At 35.5% G+C, this 21,569-nt stretch overlaps 1 protein-coding gene across 2 annotated transcripts in view; it reads left to right on the forward strand.

Annotated features, from left to right (window-relative positions):
* The window catches only part of NCAM2 (neural cell adhesion molecule 2), a 264,222-nt gene that overhangs the window by 197,621 nt on the left and 45,032 nt on the right, over positions 1 to 21,569 (forward strand). For both annotated transcript variants that reach the window (XM_021403529.1, XM_021403523.1), the window contains exons 12-13: positions 985 to 1,158; positions 19,155 to 19,274. In XM_021403529.1, coding sequence (XP_021259204.1) covers positions 985 to 1,158; positions 19,155 to 19,274 — 294 coding nt within the window. The remainder of the gene's footprint in view (positions 1 to 984; positions 1,159 to 19,154; positions 19,275 to 21,569) is intronic.

Consider the following 21,569-nt stretch of genomic DNA (forward strand, 5'->3'; position numbering starts at 1 on the left):
GAGAAAGAAAACATGTCACATCTGTAATTAGATATGCAAGTAATTGTGAAATGTATGAGAAGGGAATATTCAAGTGTTTAAAATCCTTGATCCTCTGTCTATAAAACTAAAATTCATCCTAGCATTTTCAATACTTTTTTTTTTGTAATTGTAATTAAAACCTAGAACAATTTAAAAAGTTAGTCTTTTGTCTTCTGTGTAGTAGTTTGGGCATACATTGTAGGAGTAAAATAATGTTTACATTTCTGATGATATACTGACTGTAGGGTTGATTTTTCACCTTTATTTCATATCTAGTGTTTCAACGCTACAAACTACTACTTTATTTTTCTAGTTCTTTTCTATTTTAAAAGCTATGCACTTTCTTTTGACTTCTGAGAAAATGTGTATCCTCCAAGCTATTATGAAAATTGTTTCTTAAACTGAAAAGAGAAACCTTCCTCTAATATTTCTTGCTAGTAGCTTGGAATCCAGTCTATCAAATTCAAGAAGAAGAAAAACTGATGTTTTCAGCTGTACTTCAGTTTCAAAAAAATGGCCAAATGATTTCTTCAGTTTCTTGTCAGAATCTCATTTAGAAAAATTCAGACTCTGAACGATCTGTTTAGCTGTTATTGTCCCAGTTGTTAAATTTTGTTTGTTATTCTCCTTCACATAATCATTTATCAAATAAACTAATCAATCAACATTCTCATTTGCCTATGACAAAGTTAACTATTAAAAAGATTATATTATAAAAGGCACACAAAAATGGAAAATACTTTTGCATAACCTTACCATACAAGAAAATAAATGTGTCTTTCTTACAGCTTTGTTTTAAAAATCTTAAATTGTTTACCTAAAGTGAACATCATTTCATCACATTCAGTACATTTTTTTCTCCCTTCAAGATGCTAAGCAGACTTCTTGGGGTAAATTAGCAACTGTTAGTTTAGGTCTGTCTAGTTGCTGCTGATTATTAAATTGATGTTTGTATTTTTCCAGATGTGCCATCAAATCCTTATGGAGTACGAGTTTTGGAGTTGTCACAAACCACTGCCAAGGTTTCATTCATTAAGCCAGATTCGCATGGAGGTGTGCCCATTCATCACTACCAAGTAGATGTAAAAGAGGTAGCCTCAGAAACCTGGAAGATAGTTCGCTCCCATGGAGTTCAAAGTAAGTTTACGAAAAATAAATGGCAGTATTTTAACTGAAAGAATATCAAGTTAAAAGAGTTCAAGCATGTGTTGATTGATTCTCTGTTTCTCCATTAGTCTTAGCTGTATCTCCACTTAATATGGGGTAGTCAGGCCTTTTTGCGCCAATTAGAAATCTTGCTCTGATCGATTATCAATTTTTATTTTTACGTAAGTTAGATGAACAAATTTACAATTATTTCCCATTTTTTCACTGTCTTTTCAAGTAAAGGCAAAGAATATTTGTGAAGCTGTAAATTTCAAAGAGGATTTGATTTGAGAATGCATATTACATATACAAATTAAAATGTTAAGCTATTATGTGATGTTTTATCCTATTTTATTTTGTTTTAATTACTGACATTGAGCTACTTAGTAACCTTTGTACATGCCTGTCAGTATTCATTATATCTGTTTCAAAAGCATATCTATAAAGTATTGTTCAATAATGATGCATAAATGCATTTGCTAGATATTACATTTATTGACTGTTATACTGGTGGGAATGCGAAAAATTGGTCCAGTTCACTGCTGGGTCTGTGCCTTCTTTGCACTTCTCTAAATGCAGAAAACAGTATAAGCATACATAAGAGTTCTTTAAGTACATGCAGAGGCAGTGTATTTTGACAGAGTAACATTAACAAGATCTTAACAGATCAGAAATGCCTTCCATCCATAATTTACACTTCGGGATTTTTAACAGATAGTGCAAGTCAAAGCAGCCCCAAGAGTCTTCTGATTTATACAGCAGGAGGTGAATAGTTTTGGAGCTATCAGCACACTGAGGGGACAATAAACGTAGCAAATGATCTAATTTGTCATCACATCACATCAGCCCCACATGAAATCTCTGCACTAAGCAGAGTATGATCCAATCAAAAAAACAGAATTGTTTCAAAGAAAGATACCTGTAATTAACATATATTCAAAGCATCATGACTTTTTATTTTTTCTTAACTGTATTTGGTTACTAAGAGTATAAAGGTAATACTGTAAATAATGGCAGCATTCGATTTAGCTCATTATAATGTTCATTTTTTCAGTACTGGAAGACCAAAAGGAGGACAGTGTGCTTAATGGCAAAGTATACACATTAATGTTACTGTGCCTCTTTTAAGATTGTATTTCAAACCGTATTTGAGACTTTTTCTCTTAACTGTTTTCTTTGATGAATTGACAATAAATTTATCTGATGGCAACTACAGTGTACCACACACTAAAACTTGTAGTGACCTGTCTGTGTAGTAGGCTGCAATGTTCTGAAATGAAGACTAGCCAATGCTAGAGTGCTTAATTTAAATGCAAAATCAGAATGACAAAAAGTCTTCAGTGTTAACTTTGTACAACAGTGTATTGACCTTAGTCCTCATTCTCTCCTATTATTACTGTTAATGTGAGATCTGTGAAAAGATTGATTATGTAGAAAAGATGTATAATTTGACAAACTTGTGTTGTTCCCAGAGTCGCCTGGTGCTGGTTTCTTCGAAAGTTCATAGCTTTTTAAAATATTCTATCAGTGTTACATGTTTCTGAGATGTTGCCTACAGCTTATTTTAGAGTTCGCTGTATCACATAAGTTGATCTGCTTGGAATTACTTTAGTACGGTGTCTGATTGCATTGTACTGGAACTTATTTTACAAATGGAAAATAGTGTGACAGATACAAATAACGTCAGTAATTATGAACACAGTACTAATGTGAAGTAGATTGTGGATTTTTACAATCTCTGCAGCCATTCCCACTACAATTGAAGACAGCTTAATTGAGAAAAAGACTGTGTTATTTTCTCCATTGTCTTCCTTTGGTGCCATTCATCGTACATCCATTTTTTTGCTTTCCTGACAAGCAAGTTTTCAGGGTTTTTAACTTATTTCAAGTATGTGCTTTCCTTTTAATTCCATTGTCTTATAACTAACACTGAAAGTTTTTGTGTGATTAGAGACTCCTTTAAATAACGGCAAAAAACTAGTAATTATAGAAGTGGCCTGAAGAATCATCTCGGTCTGCAAATAGTTACATTGGGTAACAGGAATAGGTATTGAGAATGTAAACTTTACTGGGAGGATGGTGGACAATGTTAAAAATTCACCATAGATCCATAATTAATATAACCTGTTTTGAGAAATCTCTATTTGTATTCTTCTTCACAGAAAGATTGAGACTGTATTGTCTATATTTCTCTGAATTTATTTCTGAACCACTTCAGAGGTCAAAAGCTACTTCAGAATTTCAAACATTGGCTAAGCAGGAGACATCTTTTTTTCTAAATACTGTTGATTCTGCATTACAGAGTAGTGTACAGAGTAGTACGAAGAAATCAAAAGGGATCAAAAAAGCATTTACCATAAGTTCTTGAAGATATTTAATGAGTTAAAAAATGGATCTGTTTCTAATCTGCTATATGACCACGGAAGAAAAACAAGATATGTTGCCAAAAGAAAGACTGAGCCCCCCAAAGGAGAAAAAATTCTTCCAAGATGGAGATGTCAAAAAACAGTATTAGAATCTTTTTTATGAGAATACTGTTAACTGTAACTGGAGCCATTCTGAAAAATTCAACCTTTCTGTTTCCTGAGCATTGAGAATTTCAGGAAGTTTTCTAAAACATCTGCTTAAACCTTGCTTCATTTTTTTAGCCTATTTACATTGTCCTAGTAGTAAACACTGAGATATCCTCTTCTAAATTCATATTTTCAGTTCATGAAAGAATTTTTAATTAAGGATTTATTAGAGTGAAGACTTGTAATTTTTCTTACACTTTCTTAAAACATTAAAAATACTTCTAAGTCTTTTGATTGGTAAGAATATTACATGCTTTGGAGACAGTTTCTTACTGCACTTAAGTAGGTAAGAACCACGTTCCTACTGTACCTTAGTATGTGGCTAAGTGAGGCTTGAGGGAGAAGGATGTTTAAACTACATACAGTCAGTATTCCCTATTATGATTTGTAGTTGGGTCATCCTAATTTCCATACTTGGTCAACATTCTATAATGGAAACAAAATCACTGTTTTCTTCTGTTCAAATTTTTGGAAGAGATTTATAGTTAAGATTCAGATATAAATGCTTTTACGCAGGGACAGTTAACTGCTCTCACAACTCAAGTCATGATGCAAATGTAATGCATGAGTCATGACTTTTTCCCAGCAGCCAATGATAAACCGTGCTGCAATTTTACAGGAATTCTTTTTCTCAGACTGATTTAAATCATGAGTGATAAAACAGCACTACAGTCCCTTCTTGCCACAGTGTAGTCAATGGGTGAATTCCAAGGCTGTCTTTTAACAGGGAGAGGCAGAAGATCCTACGTGCTTTAGAAAGTAGTGCCCAAAAGACTGTTACTCTTTTAATATGGAGACTGTCAAGACTAAACTGGGTCTTCTGGTCTCCCTGTACTGTGACCAGAAGCAGTGGTGTAGTTGTGTTTGTACAACCAGAAAGAACAGCCATAAACTGATAAAATGAATTATGGATGTATTTTAAATCAAACATCTATCTTGACAGTGTAGTTGCAGAAATTAGTTTTTAAATAAACTGTTACCAATTGATTCGTAGGTGTTTTAAAAAGTTGTTGAAAGGAATTGCTACTAACGCTATCAGGTCATTAATTTTCTCACGAATATTACCTAAAAGCCATGTATAAAGCCTCCTAGAAGTAGGATTATAACTGTTTTTAATTATATGAAAAATACTAACCAAAGTTGTTAGGCATTCTTATGAGTTCAATCAGGAAAATCATGTAATACAAAATGAGTTCTGTGCCAATCTGTTCAAACAGCTTGCAGTTCTCTTCATCTGGGATTCATGCTGCCTGTTTCTTCAAAGACTCCCTCAGAAGACAACTATTTTTTTTTTTTCAAACTCTACTAGTTTGAGATATTTTCAGATCAAATTAAGGAGAGAATTCCAGGGTCCAGGAGCTGTATCTGCTTCCCTATTCCCTCTTCTTTGTCTTTTATAATGAAGATTTCACTTGAAAGGCTGTGCTGATTACAGCTATTGAATGCGAGCACAGAAAGTGAAGCAATCATTCTGATACACCAACCTCAGGCTATTTAAGGATTTAAAAGGCATAATCAGCACTTGCATAGTTCACCAGGAGATCACTGAGCAAGTGGTAACCAGATTTTTCCACACTTGCTGAATGCTCTGTTCAATGTGAAAACTGTTTTGTTACAAGTGAGCTTCAACCTTATGGCCACAGGAAATAGTGGGGCTCCCCGTTGTCCAGTGCTCTGCGGGGCCTGGGAGGGCCTGCAGCAGTGCAGCTGGAGGCACCTCTTGAACTGGGCACCTCCCTGGGGCCAGGGTTCAGCTGAGGCCAGGCTGGGACATGGGCCCACAGGTAGCCCAGGCTGGGAAGAGGCATGGCCAGGCAGGGCGGGGCTGTGAGGAGCTGGATCCTGGCCCTGCTGCAGCTGTGCTGGGGCTGGGGTTCCCCAGACTGACTGGGGCCGTAGGCCTGGGCAGGTGGGAAAGCCCCGGGGCAGGGGATGGCAATTCCGAATCTAGTGTTTTATTTTTCAGTTTGCTGTAACGGTAAGAAAGTATGCATGTCGGTAAATCTTACTTCAATCCTTATCATCAGAAAACATTCAGAACATTTAGAATAGGGTAATACTGTTTTCTCTGTTACTTTTTATAGTTATGTTATTTATTTCCAAGCATATGACCAATGAAAATGTGATTTGTGTGTGTTTGTGTGTGTGTGCAGTTTAGGTTTTTGGGTAAAACTAAAGAAATTTGTTTTCAGTCTTTAAGCATGACTTTTTGGTAGTCATCAAACAGACGTTCCTTCAGAAGACATGGAAAGATTACAGTGTATGATTTTCTGCTGAGATTTCAGAAACACAAATACAAAAGGAAATTTAAGATGTTAAAATGTAAGAATTACAGTATCTTGTTATTGTCCTTAGAGAGGAAATTTAATATATAGGTTAATTATCATTCTCATATACTACATCTTAGACTATAGGTTTTGTACTACCTGCATCTTTTATAGTGAAGCATGAAAGCACCCAGTTGATTATTGGAAAACTTACTGACAGCATAACAATGCTTCACCTTTAAACTTGGAAGAATTTCAAATGGTCTCTTGAGAAATATGAAGCCCATATAAATTAATAATTTTAATAATGCATTTAATGATTAAGTAAAATATGTCAGTATAATTTGTAGATCAAACAAATTGGAAATATTTTGGTAGGGTGAGTCAGCATTCAAAATTATTTTAATGCATTAGAATCTTCAAGACAGTAACATCCATTGCAAGCTGCTAAAGCGGAAGGAAAAATATGTTCATTAGCCTGTTCCAGTGGGAAAATGTGTTTTTAGAAAGTATTTGAGACACTGAATTCTTCTGCATAGCTATCAGATTTGGCTTCCTATGACATGAATTGTCATTATATTCAGTTCTTGCTATTTCTGAGGAGTGTTTCTGCATTTGTGGAATATTGTGTATATACTCCAGAAACAGAGAAGTACCTGAATTTTCAGGGATTTTTGTTCATTTTAAATGATGCCACAAGTCATACAGACAGCATTTCTGATTTGTGAATTCAGAATCTGGTTCTGCATTTAGCTGACTTGCAAGCAAGAAGTTTAAGACTAGTAAAAAGTTGGATGAAAAGATTTGATGTTGATAAAACAAAATCCCAAAATTTGCTGTCATTTTATACCAAGCTTGCATCACATCAAATTATACATGACATGGAGAATCTTAAAATGTCACAATGCCCATCAAATTGACTTGAGTGGTTTAATTTAAGAAATTGTCCATGCTCAGTAAACTCTAATTTATAATACTGTAAAAAAACTTACAGGATCATTTTGTATTTCAGATAATGTGATACGATTGCTGGCCCTAAGCTCATAGAATTTCTTTTCAAAAGAAACTAAATATTTATCTTTTTTGAAATTTAGTTTTCTCTGTTTAAACGAGCTTTGAAAATTATCAGAATTTGGGAGTGCACATCTATATATATATGTATACTAATAAGCTAAAATGGGGCAGGATAAGACTACAAATGACGTGAATAGGAAGATCTTAATTTGAATAAATGGAGAATTTTGGGATAAGATAGCTTGATACAATTTGCTACGTGTCATATAACTGGAAAAAAGTAAAGAATAGATGCAATTTACAAGCAATATAGATTATATTTAAATGAATGTGTTAAAAAAGGAACCTTTTATCCAACTTAGTTTGTGTCTATGCCTGCATATATGTAAGTTATTCATGTTTTTCGTTCAATCTCCGTACAATTCTTTGTCTCACTACACCTTAATCTTGAGTGTAAAAGTCTCATGTGGATAGAAAGGTGGATTAGAAATAAATGTCTTATAGAAAAATGCACGGACAAATTAGGGAAACTGCAAAGTGAAAACTGCAAAAGGAAAGCTATGTTTAAGTATTCCAGGTTGTTATTCAAGAGAATTAAATGTGCTTTTCACATTCAAAGGTGAATAAAATGTCATAAGAAGTGAAGAAAACCCAGACAGTTTACTTCATATCACGAGTTTATAACTAAAAGCAACACAAAGACATAACCATTGCCAATATCTGAGGCCACACTTCAATAGTTTGAAGTGCTTGCAGTTTCATTTAGTCAAACAGTCAAAGGTCATTGTGAAGCATGGTTTATGTTGAATGTTTTAAAAAGGAAACAGATTTGAAAATTTATAAAAACAAATGCAGTATACTTTCATTGGAAGATGGACATAGCAAATGTATTTAATAAAGAGTTCAATGGAGAATCAGTTATTCCAAATATTTTTCACCTGATGTTCCTCTGTTTTTTTCGTGCTTTACTGATAAGTCTTGGCTAGTCCATGTTTAGACCTTTTCAAGCTTTCTATGATGGTACACTCTCAAGTAGATTTGCAGCGAACATGCTGATCCAATGTAAAGGTCTTGCTGATCTGGCTCCTAAGCGTAAATCTTGTTAAGAAAAGTGTTGTGCAATGCAATATTGGATATGAATAGCTGATAAGTGGGACACATGGTGCAGCTGGAAATTTTGCCTTTCAAAACAGTATTGTATTCATTTGCATCCAGTTTACATTGCCAGTCTGCTTACAAAAAGGTACAGTAAATTTGTGGAATATTTATGCATACAAACTTCATCTACATTTTGTAATATAAGCTGGAAAACTGTTATTGGAGGACAGAATATTCCTTTAGCGTTGTCAAGGTCATCAAATGGCAGAGTAACTTTGAATGTTGTTTTCCTTCTATCACACACAAGAGTTGGCAACAAACTGATAGCATAGCCTATATGTGTTACATTTCACGGTGTTGTTAAATGAAATTGCTTTTTGTCGCTTTTCTTCTCCCTACTCTTTTCATTCTCTACTGGCAAGTTGGAAACTGTAGCATGAAGGCATAGGATGGAAACAAGGAAGAAAATCTATGAATGAAAATTATCTTTGCATGCAAGAAGCAAAAGAATTATTGAAATCGCGTTCACGATAGTCTTGAGGTTGCTTTATTGCAGTGGTGAATATCATTATAAAACACCTTTTTGAGATCACATTTTAGTCTATTTGCTTTTCACCTTAATCCACAGTTGATTCCAGCCTTGATATATAAAACACAGAATACTTACTGACATTTAAAAGCTTAGGTAAAGTCTAACAACTTTAGAGTCTCATAATCAATAGGATTCCCTTTTATCCTTAGAGGAACCTCTTTTATTTTCTGGGTTGTCTCCCAGTAAACGTTGCTTTTAGCCTTGATGGGTGTTCAAAATGAGAAAAAAGTGGGATAAATGAAATTATGTAAATTGTTTTAATAAAGGTCTTAATCACTCTTCTACAAGATTAACAGTTACTGCTCTACTGCGTAATGGAGTATAGTATATTAACTCAATAAAGTACTACTTACTTAAAGTGCTTAACTATGTTGTCTCTGTGTGTTTATATTGTCATTCCTACATCAGTGTCCTAGAAATGTTTTTTACAGGAGAATTTTAAAATTAATACCTACAGAAAATAAATTTGATTCATAGAAAGATTTAACTTCATCAGATATTATATTTAGCAGTGTGTGAATTTTATGTAATTTCTCCAATTAAAACGGCAGCAATTACAGTCATAAATATTTGATAGTGAACCTTCATGCTGGTATTACTGAGAACATAAGTCATATGCTAGGAACCATCTTGAACGATATCTTCTTTTTGCATGAGTGGGAGAATATCTGGTAGCAATCCAAATGCCCGTTTTATTCTGCTGTTTCATTGTCTTGTAAAACATTTCAGTTGCAGGTGACCATCTATTTCTTCTATCAGTGGACTTTAAAATCTTTGCATTAAGAAGTGCAGGATAGTTTTATAGCAGAGGAGAAAACTGGACTCCAAGAACCAAGGTATTGTTCCTCTTAGTTTTGTAGAATCTTGTCCAGCCTGTTGCCTGAAGCAGGAATAGTGCCAATTTTGGATCAGGTTAGGTGTGGTTTTATCTAACTTCCTCCGAGAGGAAGATTCCTCATCCTCTTGTCTTGATGAAACCTGCTTAATGCTTCGTTACTTTCCTATTGATTAAGTTTTTCAAATAATCAGTTTGAATATGCTTAAGCTGCAGCTTCTGACCGTTGAGAAGAGTCTCACACTGCTGTTTGTGTTTCTATTTTGAAGGGACTATGTGTCTCTCCTTGGCCTCTTCAATAGACTAAATAAGCCTCAACATCTACTTGTCATTCTTGTGTTCTAGGCTGCTCTTGTTTGCTATCTACTAGATCATCTCCAGTTTCTTAGTGTTCCTTGGACACCAAATCTCGGGTTTGGCCTTACCAACAGTAAACTAGAGGGAGACAGTAAACTTCCTTTGTGGCCTTGTCTGGATGTACTGGCCTGCTGTATGTGTCTGCTCCTGCCTGAGCCTTTCATCTTGACCAGAAGGACCCCTTTACTCTTGCCCTGAAATCCTTTAGTTATCTTATATCCAGCTGAGGTTTCTGTTCAGTATCATCTTAGTGCCTGCATGGGTGAACATCAGTGGGTAAGGCTAACCAGACGAGACTCCTCAGTCTCTCTGCTTGTGCAGCTTTTCTTCCTTCAGTTCTATTAGAGAACTGGGATTTGTACTGTATGTGATTCTTGTAAGAACTGAACAAAGTTGACCAAGCTCCAGGAGATTCATTTCCATAGCTTCAGTGGAGACTGAAGTTAATGCTTCTAAGTTTTGAGATAACAGAATATTAGCTATGGTTTAATTTATCATCAAATATATTTCAACACTTCTTGCATACACAATCCTATGCACAAAAAAATTCTAAATAATTACTTATTAAAAGCTGATTCTACAATAACTGTTTATGTAATAAAAGAAGGATAAAAGGCAAATGAGGACTTAGAGAGACCTGACTTTTCTATGGTTATGTTATTCAAAGAGCATTTGTTTTTTAAATGCACATAAAGTGCGTTTTTTCGAAGCTCATTATTTTTTTCCTTATATTCAGAGGCAATCAGACAAAATGGTATCTGACATGGAAGTGTGTATAAAGCAAAGGTATGGAATTGAATTCCTCTACTGAGGAACTGAATTGCACCCATAGACATTCATTGAGACTTTCTGAATGTTTCTGGAGACCTAACAGTTGATGTGAGTACTGTGAGGTGGTGGATGTTGCGTCTCAGCAGTGGCAACAGTGACAGTGAATCACCTCTGCTAGTACAGATTTCAATGAGCACGCAAAAGCATGCAGGCTCTTGTTCATCGCTGGTGAAAATGCATAGCTAATGGTGGTGACTGTGTTGAAAAATAGTACTCTGTAGCTGAGAATTTGCTCTCTCAAATAGGGTTCTTGTGCTCTTTGTATCTTCTGTCATTTCCTTGGAAATAGAAGGCATTACTTTTGGAGCAACAAAAGTAGAGAACAAAATTCTAAACCTTCATTTTCCACATGATCTAACCAGAGGTCTTGATTCCATATTTGGGCAACATTCTACACTATGCTTTAATGAAAAATTGAAGATGTTTTGTTTCATTCAAGTGTCAACCATGTCTTTAGTGGTGTAAGAAAACTATTCCAAACTTGGAGTGGAAGCACTTTTCTTCCAGTAAATTTAATCTAGAATAATTCAATTATTTCAATATAGGTAACGTGCCAAATTTTTGGAGGTGAAGAGCAGGCAAATGAAATTATGCATATAGTGCTGAATTTTCAAGTTGAGATCAATTATTCTGACCCCTGTATTCCCGGAGTAGGAGAAAGGGAGTTACCAATAGCATATTTACTTCACAGGAGGTTGAAATCGCATAGGATAGAAAGCAAGAAAAAACTCTTTGAATTCACAATGTGCTAGAGTTCCAGTAGGCTGAAAAAAAATATGTTGTATACATTCCTGTCCTTTGGGCTACATTGTGACATGCTATTATCTGAGTCATCTGTAGCTTTGGTGGGTTAGAGAAGATAGCAACAAAGAAAACTTATAAAGTAGTGAACAACTGAACTACAAATACCTCAAGGAACTGTATCCAATCTGTAAGAGATATTTTGATAGTAATCTGAAAGGATTTTGCCATACCTTGAAAGCAGTGGAGAGTACAAAGTATTTTGGGCAGCTTTTATCCTAATAGAAGTAAACTTAGCACAGTCTTGTTGAAGTTATAATGTGCTTTTTAAATCTAAATATCTAAATTCCATTTTAGTGGTGAGTAGAACCAAAATCTACCAGAGGTAGATCCTGGCTGCCCAGGATTGTTGATGGAACAAGAGGCTGCAAGCAGTGGTGGTACGAGTGGCAGAATTTGTTCATAAAACATTCTCTTTTTATTGTCAGATACATATAACACAATAATTTAAATATATATAAATATAATAATAAGAGATATTTTAGAAATTGGATTACTAGTATCTTTTGTAATTTTACAGCTTAAAAATTTTTCATACAGTTCGTAGCTTCCCTTTTTTTGTTTAACATTAGTTTGTGTAAATGCATCATTTGATAAGCAATTTGTGGAAGTATGTTACTGTTTTGAATCAGGTTATGTGAGTAGTTTATTGGTATAATGATTCATCTCTGTAACTGGTTTTGTTCCAGGAATGCTTCTCTTAACATTTATTTTTCTGAGCTTTGTGCTACACTGCAATTTAGATTAAATACGGAGGTGATTTAGATTAGATACAGAAAGAAAGTTGCTTTATCGATAAATAAACTAGAAAATGAACTTGGAATTATAAAGTCTTGTGAACATAACCTATTTGTTGCTACCTCATGAGTGATGTAAAAGGACAAAATCCTTCTGAATTCATTTTGATCCAATGTATTCTAAACCATGTTGTCAATTCACTAATATGCTGTTTACTAGGGCCTTTGTATTGCTTACTTAATTTTCATTAATATTTCATTAATATTACTTTCATTATATAGGACTGTACATTTTATAACAACTGTCCCACTAGATTGTTTCATATTTTTAGTTTTATTTCAATAAAAATAATAATCAAAGTAATCTCCTGGATGACTGTAGTCAGCTGTTGCTGGTTTAATTTGTGTACCTGACACCTCAGAGTCCTTCCCAGTAAAAATAAATAGTACATGGGAGCAGGAGCTTAACAGAGTCATTGTGCTTTTGGGACTGCTTGCAAAATTTTTTTGAAGTGCAGTTTTTATATCGACTGCTGTGAACTATTTTATAGTGAAATTATAATGATATTGAACACTATGTTAATTATATATGATCTACAGTACTACATATTTTTATTCAGAGTTGCTTACTTATATTCACAATTAACTAACCCACTATAACCTTTATTGCAAAAGAATACAATAATTATATGTTACATTGCAAGAGGGATGGAAAATTATGACAAAGCCATTCTCTCTGATTTTTAAAATGATTATGTTCTCTTCTGAGTATACATATGAGAATATAACTTGAGGCTTGATCTTGTCTCCATATGTATTTATGGAAGTTATGTGAATAATTGCAGTAGCAACAGAATTGGCTACCACTATGTTATTTTCGTATAATATACAACTTGAAATATTTTCATTATTGAAGTTTGTTTCTTTGTGTTAATTGAATTCTGACATTTATAGACAGATGTTGAATCAGTATTTGTAAAATTGATTGTTATTTAGGCAAGGCAGACAGATGGAGCTGAGGCAGTGTGACTGTTTTTGCTTATGAATAAACATGTTGTGTGTTGTGTAGCAAAGACACTTTCTATGTTGCTTTCCCTGTATTTCTCCACCAGTGGCAAGTTCTAGCTTCATTTTGCCAACATTTCTGTTAGCTAACTCTGTGAGCCTCAGATAGAAAAACAGCCTTTATACTCCTCCTGTTGTGCATGCACTAGATTAGACAAAACCGTATTGCTCATCCCAGGCAGACAAAGGTTCTGGGAGAAGTTCTTCACAGCGTGTGACATCCATATAAGAAGCTGATACATACGTACAGAAACTTAATGCTGTTCTACCATAGATTCCTCACTGCTCTGCTCCCATGTCCTATTACCACGGGTTCCTTTCTGCTTTCCTCCAGTGTCCATTTCTTCTATCCTTAAGAGGAAATGTGTCATCACTACAAAGAGAAAACTGCTTAAGCTCCATAAAAATGCTATTCATGTTTTCCTCTGGAAGAGATTCAGGTATTTCCAGGGAACTTTTTTTCCTTGAGAGTTGTCAGAAATGGGTAAAAGGATCAACAAAATTTTGTTAAATCAAAACATTCCACTTATTAACTTGCAATATATTCAGTCTGCATAGTTAATGGTGATCCAGACTGGAAGGAAAGAAATAGGAAAAACCCATCCTAGAATCTGTAATGCTTCCTTGTCAGAAATTTTGCACTGCTGCCATTATCTGAAGTATTTATGAGTGAATATGGTATTTCAGCAATGATATATGTCAGCTACTTTGTTTCAAAACAAATTTATGTCCTACTGCAGTTAGAGCTGACATCCTCAAGGGATTAAAATCAGGACTAGGAGTAAAACATTGTTCTGTGCAACAGGTATCTCTCCAATGAGTTTTGATTCAATATTTCTGTTAATTAACCTCATATAAGATCTTCTTTGGGATTAGTGTAGTGTAACCGCACTATTAGTTCCCTAACCTTCTTTACTTTTGTGGTGGTTTATGTAATATATGACAGTCCTTAAAAGATTTCTGAGCTGGATTTCCTTTGGTGAAAAGACAGTTCAGTATGCTAGTCATTTCCCATGTCATTGTTCTGTAATAAGGTAATGTAAACCATCTACCTCTGGACTAAAAAGCAGCTAGTGATTTTTACCTTGTTTTTACTTACTTGGGTTAATGGTACAATTTATTTCACAGCAGATCTTGTGTCAGATGTCATTTTCCCGTGGTTCATCTTGATAATAATTGAAATTTAAATATTCTACAGTAAAGCTTTCCTAGCTGAAATGCTTACAGTCTGTATTTGAAATAGTTTGACTACTTAGTTCTGAATTTTTATCTATCTAATATACCCTTTTTTGGTGCTTTTTTTTTTTTTTTTTTTTTTTTTTTTCTTTTTTTTTTTTTTTTTTTTGTTTTTTTTTTTTTTTTTTTTTTTTGCATTCATCCTTTAATGTTTCATATCTGTTTGCAAATCAGAAAAGTGCATAATGAAAAGTAAGGACATTAATACTCCCTAAGCCTTAAAATTCTTGACACAGAGAGGGTTGAAATGAATTTTATTATTTGATAAGTTTTAATTTTTCATTGTCATTCTGTTTTTTTTTAATTCTTTACTATCAAAGTGAAAGACTGTTCCGTTCATAACATGTTTTAAAATCTGTATACAGTATAAGAAAAGGTCATAATATTGGTAACCTTTTATGTCATGATTTCCTGCAAGAGGTAGGTCTGTTTGGAGTAGTTCTGCCAAGTCTACTATTCTAAGTTGCCAATTACTATGTGAATAATCCCAGCAAAATCAATTACTCTGAAGAATGGAATGCTTCAGATTCAGCACGCTGATGCTGTGATTAAGAAGACAATATAAAAACAGAAGCAGATACATAGAGCAAGTAGAAATAGACTCAGTAAGCTTAAGTAACCTCAATTCTTTGGCACTTAATATATGCCAGTGAACATGCCAATGGCATCATTCGTGAATATAGTATACAGTGAACTACTTTTCTTTCACTTTCATATCCTGAAAGTGAAATTCCTATACTTGCTTCAGAATATGATTTAAAATTTTACTGGTAATTACTTCAGTGATAATTGAAAACTGTAATCAAAATATCCATTTTGTCCAGGACTGTCAGCTGTGAGCTCATGTATGAGCTTTCTTCACGTATTGAAAGATGAATAGGCTGATTTTCTAACAGTAGGGGGAAAAAAGTTAATTATTGTATTAAGTATTTGTTTTCATTCTCAACGTATTTATAAAATGTAAAACACTTAATAAGCAGTCAAAGCTTTAATTACTCTTGGATTACTCTTAAGACTTGCATTTTTGAAATGTACTATAGGAAAGTTCCTTAATCTTGCTTAATTATTCTAGATTTTCTTTTATAATTGGAGTATTTAAAGTATTCTGATGAGTAATCGTTCTTTGCTTTGCTTTCTTGGAAGAAATGGTTATAAATTTACTGCTGTTTATAAAATATAAGCACATTATGCCATCACTGATACTTAGTGGTTCTAGTTTTTGAAGACATATTATGATATCAGATTTTGTTGTGTCAGTATCATAAACGTATTTGTAAGAGTCATTGTATTCAGACACATAGTGTTGTTCAGGGGATTATAAACTAGATACTGATTCTTTAAATACTGCATATACAAGAAATGTTATTCATCTATATAGTCCCCAGGAGTCACTCAAGTGTTTTTAGAATTGGATCCTTAGGTTTTATGTAGTTAACACATCCGTGTTTTATTAAGCGTAGACTCATAGCCATGCTTTGATGTTGTTTAAATTTTAAAAACATTTACAGTAACACTAATTTTTAGTATGCCCAAAGGTTTATTTTAGTGAAATTATTCAGCCTTGGAAAGTAATCAGGGCTGAAAGACAAATCAAATGCTGTTACTGCTTTGTTTAGGTTTTAAATTTCATCTTACCGTAGTTGAAAGTTATATATCATAATCTTTCTCTGAATTTGTTCTTATTCTCATGATAGTACTTTATTATTTCCAAAATAGTTATTCTTGATACTGTTAAATCTCTTGAAATTTTTTGCTGGAAGAGGTACTGCTTTGTTTATAATAAAATGGTTACTGTTTCTCAGTAGCAAGTTCATGTGAAGTGCTCATAATAAAGTATAAAATTTGGAAGTTACTGTTTTCCCAAATTCATTAAATCCCTTTAGCTCCACTTGTAATGGGACTTCTGTCTGTCTGCTAGACAAACAAAAGTATTAGAAATTCTAATAAATCTGGAGTAAAAAGAATAAGAGTGCTGACCAACATAATTCTACCTTTATTAGATATAAAACTTTAAAAGCAAACCTAAAGCTACTATTGAAATACTCCTCTTTAATGGAAAAAAAAAATCCAACATAGGCTTCTTAGAGACTGAGAAAGATACTACTGTCTCTTTCTTAGGACACTGGAGTTCTGTATCTTCTTGTGTGATAATACAGGCCCTATTTTTCTGTGCAAAATGATTATTGATACGCTTCAACATAATATTCTCCTGGAGAAGCTGGCAGCCCTTGGCTTGGACAGGTGTGCTCTTCACTGGGTAAAAAACTGTCTGGATGGCAAGGCCCACAGAGTGGTGGTGAATGGAATTAAATCCAGCTGGCAACCGGTCATGAGTAGTGTTCCTCAGGAGTCAGTACTGGGGCCAGCCCTGTTTGATATCATTACTGATGATTTGGATGGAGGGATTGAATGCACCATCAGTAAGTTTGCAGAGAACACTAAATTGGGTGGAAATGTTTCTCTGACTGAGGGTGGGAAGTTCCTGCAGAGAGATATGAATAGGCTGGATCGCTGGGCTGAGTTACTGATTGATGATTTCAACAAGACCAAGTGTTGGTTCCTCTGCTTTGGTCACAACAACCCCAGGCAATGCTACAGGCTTGCGGGAGAGTGACTGGAAAGCTGCATGGAGGAAAAGAATCTGGAAGTATTAGTTGACAGTCAGCTGAACATCAGCCAGCAATGTGTTCAGATGGCCAAGAAGGCCAGTGGCATCCTGTCTGGCATAAGAAGTTTTGTAGTAAGAAGGAGCAGGGAGGTGATCATCCTTCTGTATTCGGTACTGGTGAGTCTGTACTTCGAGTACTGTGTTCAGTTTTGGGCCCTTCATTACAAGAAAGACATCGAGGACCTGGAGCATGTCCAGAGAAGATCCGCGAAGCTGGATAGGGGTCTGGAGCACAAGTCTTGTGGGGAGCAGCTGAGGGAACTGAGATTGTTCAGTCTGGAGACAAGGAGGCTCAAGGAAGACCTCATCACTCTTTACAACTATCTGAAAGGAGATTGTAATGAAGTGTGGGTCAGCCTCTTTTCCCAGGTAGTTGGTGACAGGACGGGAGGTAATGGCCTCAGGTTGCACCAGGTGAAGTTCAAGTTGGACGTTAGGAAATATTTCTTCCATGAAGGAGTGGTCAGGCACTGGAAGATGGTAGAGTCACTGACCATGGAGGTGTTTAAGAACCTTGTGGATGTGGCACTGAGGGACATGGGTTAGTGGGCATGGTGGTGATAGACTGATGGTTGGACTGTGATCTTAGAGGTCTTTTCCACCCTTAATGATTCTATGATTTTATGATTCAGCTAAAGTCCACCCAGTATATGTCCATTCCTCAGAATGAATCCTGACATCCTGAGAGCTCACCACAGAGCTGGCAAACAAGAAGCAATCAGTTTATGTAGAGACAGCAAAAGGAAGCTTTCTTGCAAAGACATGGTAGTGGTACAAGAACTCTTTATGGATCTAAGTTTCCAAGTGCATATTCAACATTGGTATCGGTAATGTACCCTACTATGGTAACGTACAGTACTGAAATCCTGTAGAGGATCCAGGAATCCAACATCCTTTTTCTGGATTTTGTTTCTGGATTTGCTGCTGTACATTGTAAATTACAGTATTCTTAGAGGTGTACAATATTTTTGGGCAACATTCTGTGCCCTGTTTTTTGCTTCTGATGGCATTTACAGGTAGATGTCTTCAGGCTATGTGAAATACTGCTGCCAAGACTTCAGTCTTGATTTCTGAAAGCATGGTACTTAATTGATGTGCATAATACAAAATTTAGAGGGTTGGTCCTGATCTTAAAGGATTTTTCCCAACCTAAATGATTCAGTCATTCTATGAAATTAGTTGGGGAGTGGGGAAGGGATTGTTTTGTCTTTAACATTTCAGGAAAACTGTCTTTAAGTCTGAAATTCAAACATCTTTGCTTTGCAAATCACTTTTTTATGTTATAATTTAATACACATTTCCATTCACCACCTGTATTTACAAATATGCCTAATTCACTTTCAGGTCCTCAGTAGATAAGTTGGAACTCTTCCTTTGATCATCATAAAACACCTGTCATTTTAGCTTGAGCTGTCATCAGTAATTCAGCATTGATGTGCACATAGCTGCATCCAGTAGATGCGGCTATCCAACTTCCAGTAGACAAATTAGACAAATTGGTTCAGTTGTCCAGGAAGGGAGAAGTGTCAAGTCATGAACTGTATGAAAATGGCTTGAATGTGTGTAAGATTGCCATGCAGGAGGCAGACTTGTTTCTCCTGAACTCGCAGTCTGAAAACAAAATAGCAAACCCTTATCAAGTTCCTTAATTATTGCCTATGGTTTCTGTATCACTGCCATTAAATTCCTCCAAAAACATAAATTACTCAGTCGCAATATTTGCACACAAAAATGGGACTATATAAGCAAGAAAGCTAATTTTGGAACCACTGTAATTGAAATTAAACTATCTGAAAATTGGACTCTTAGTTGCAGGTAAAGCAAATAAATTATGAAGTCTCCTGGCATTTTTTTTTTTAAATGCATTGCTTCACCAAATTTTCTTCTATATTTTTTTCTTCCCTTTCCTTTAGCAATGGTTGCTCTCAGCAATTTGGAACCAAATACGACGTACGAAATCAAAGTAGCTGCTGTAAATGGAAAAGGGCAAGGAGAATATAGCAAAATCGAGATATTTCAGACTTTACCTGTCCGTGAGTAATACCTGTGTGATTAAATGAAAACATAAATACTAGAATATGTTGCCTTCAGATCAGCTAATAATTTTGAGTACAATTCACTGTGGGTAGTATGGTTTAGTTATAGACTGCTTCCTAGCATGTAACATTAGTCTTCTCTACATTGTTTCTCAGAAATTGTATTATGTTCTTCTTATCCCCTCCACCAAATAAAATGAATTAACTTAAATTGGAGTATTTCTCCAATTGTCTCCAGACGAGTCTTCATGTTATATTCTAGAGCATGGAACATGAAAGATACTAAATCATGGAGTTTTTCTCATTTGCACCCAGAATATTACAGACATCTGTGAGAAATGAATGGGCCCTTTCCAGAGGCATTCCTCCAGCAAATAACACTGCCACAAGTTTTGCAGCTATAATGCCTAAAACAAAAACTGCAGAAAAATAATAATACATTGTTTGCATATGATGCAAAGCCATTTCTGTGTTTGTTATAAAATTTATAAGCAAGAAATCCTGATTTAAAGATCAAAGGCTAATGAAAAAATATTTTCCCCAAATTGATTTTAAAAAGACAAAATTATAAGTAAATGAAGCATGAATAAATAAAAATACAGGAACTACAGATAGCACTGTAGAATTTGTCTTTCATAATGTGTTTCAGTTGAACTGTTTTCTGAGTAGGATGTTAGTTAAGAATATTGGCTCTAATGGAATGAACAGCAAAAGTGAGGCAGCTACGAAAAATGCAAACTATTTGTGTTGTTTTATTATATTCTTATTGACGAGGGTTTTCTGTCCAAAACATGTCACTTGTCAGCTTTCAAATTTCTTTTTGTTTAAAGCACATGCATATTTCAAATAAATTGTATGACAAAATAATATGTTATTATTCGTATGGCACATTATACTTGATAAAAAAGTGATAGAAATTGGTAGAACTGATATATATATTGTCTGATGCAAAGCTAGGAAAATCATCAATGAGATTAAAATAAATTCTTCTTTTCCTTAACAAGAGATAAACACAAATATAACTAATATTATAAATATTTTGAAATTAACAAGATACCTCTGGGTGAATGGAACATACATATATTACATAAATTTTGAGTTGGAGATAATTATGACATGTTCATTTAGGATATGATATAAAACTTTACAATAGGCATTGCATTAAGAAATTATAATTAGTCTGTGAAATATCATTAGAAAAGTAATTAAAGCTAGCTATTAACCCTTCAGTTGTAAGGGTTGTAACTAGCTATTAATCCTTCAATTTACTTTGGCCTTCCATTGCAGATAAACTTTTTGCTTTTTGAAATCTTATATCTTATGTTAGGGTGGAGGCCGGTCACAAGCGGTGTCCCCCAAGGCTCAGTCTTGGGACCGGTGCTCTTCAGCATCTTTATCAATGACATCGACAGTGGAATCGAGTGCACCCTCAGCAAGTTTGCAGATGACACCAAACTGAACGGTGCAGTCAATACATTGGAGGGAAGGGAAGCCATCCAGAGGGACCTGGACAGGCTGGACAAGTGGGCCCATGAGAACCTAACAAGGTTCAACAAGGCCAAATGCAGGGTGCTTCACTTGGGCTGGGGCAATCCCAGGTATTTGTACAGACTGGGAGAAGAACTCCTCAAGAGCAGCCCTGCAGAGAGGGACTTGGGGGTCCTGGTGGACGAGAAGCTGGACATGAGCCAGCAGTGTGCGCTGGCAGCCCGGAAAGCCGACTATGTTCTGGGCTTCATTAAAAGAGGATTGGCCAGCAGGGAGAGGGAGGTGGTGGTCCCCCTCTACTCGGATCTTGTGAGGCCCCATCTGGAGTACTGCGTCCAGGCCTGGGGCGCCAGCACAAGAAAGACATGGAGCTCTTGGAACAGGTCCAGAGGAGGGCCACCAAGATGATCAGAGGGCTGGAGCACCTCTCCTATGAGGAAAGGTTGAGGGAACTGGGCTTGTTTAGTTTGGAGAAGTGAAGGCTCCGGGGAGACCTCATTGTGGCCTTCCAGTACTTGAAGGGAGCATATAAACAGGAGGGGGAACGATTGTTCACGAGGGTGGATAGCGATAGGTCAAGAGGGAATGGTTTTAAACTGAGACAGGGGAGATGTAAGTTAGATATTAGGAGGAAGTTTTTCACACAGAGGGTGGTGATGCACTGGAACAGGTTCCCAAGGAGGTTGTGGATGCCCCATCCTTGGAGGTATTCAATGCCAGGCTGGATGTGGCTCTGGGCAGCCTGGTCTAGTGGTTGGCGACCCTGCACTTGGCAGGGGGGTTGAGACTCGATGATCTTTGAGG

The sequence above is a fragment of the Numida meleagris genome, chromosome 1 (genome assembly GCF_002078875.1).
Source record: "Numida meleagris isolate 19003 breed g44 Domestic line chromosome 1, NumMel1.0, whole genome shotgun sequence".
Classification (NCBI taxonomy): domain Eukaryota; kingdom Metazoa; phylum Chordata; class Aves; order Galliformes; family Numididae; genus Numida; species Numida meleagris.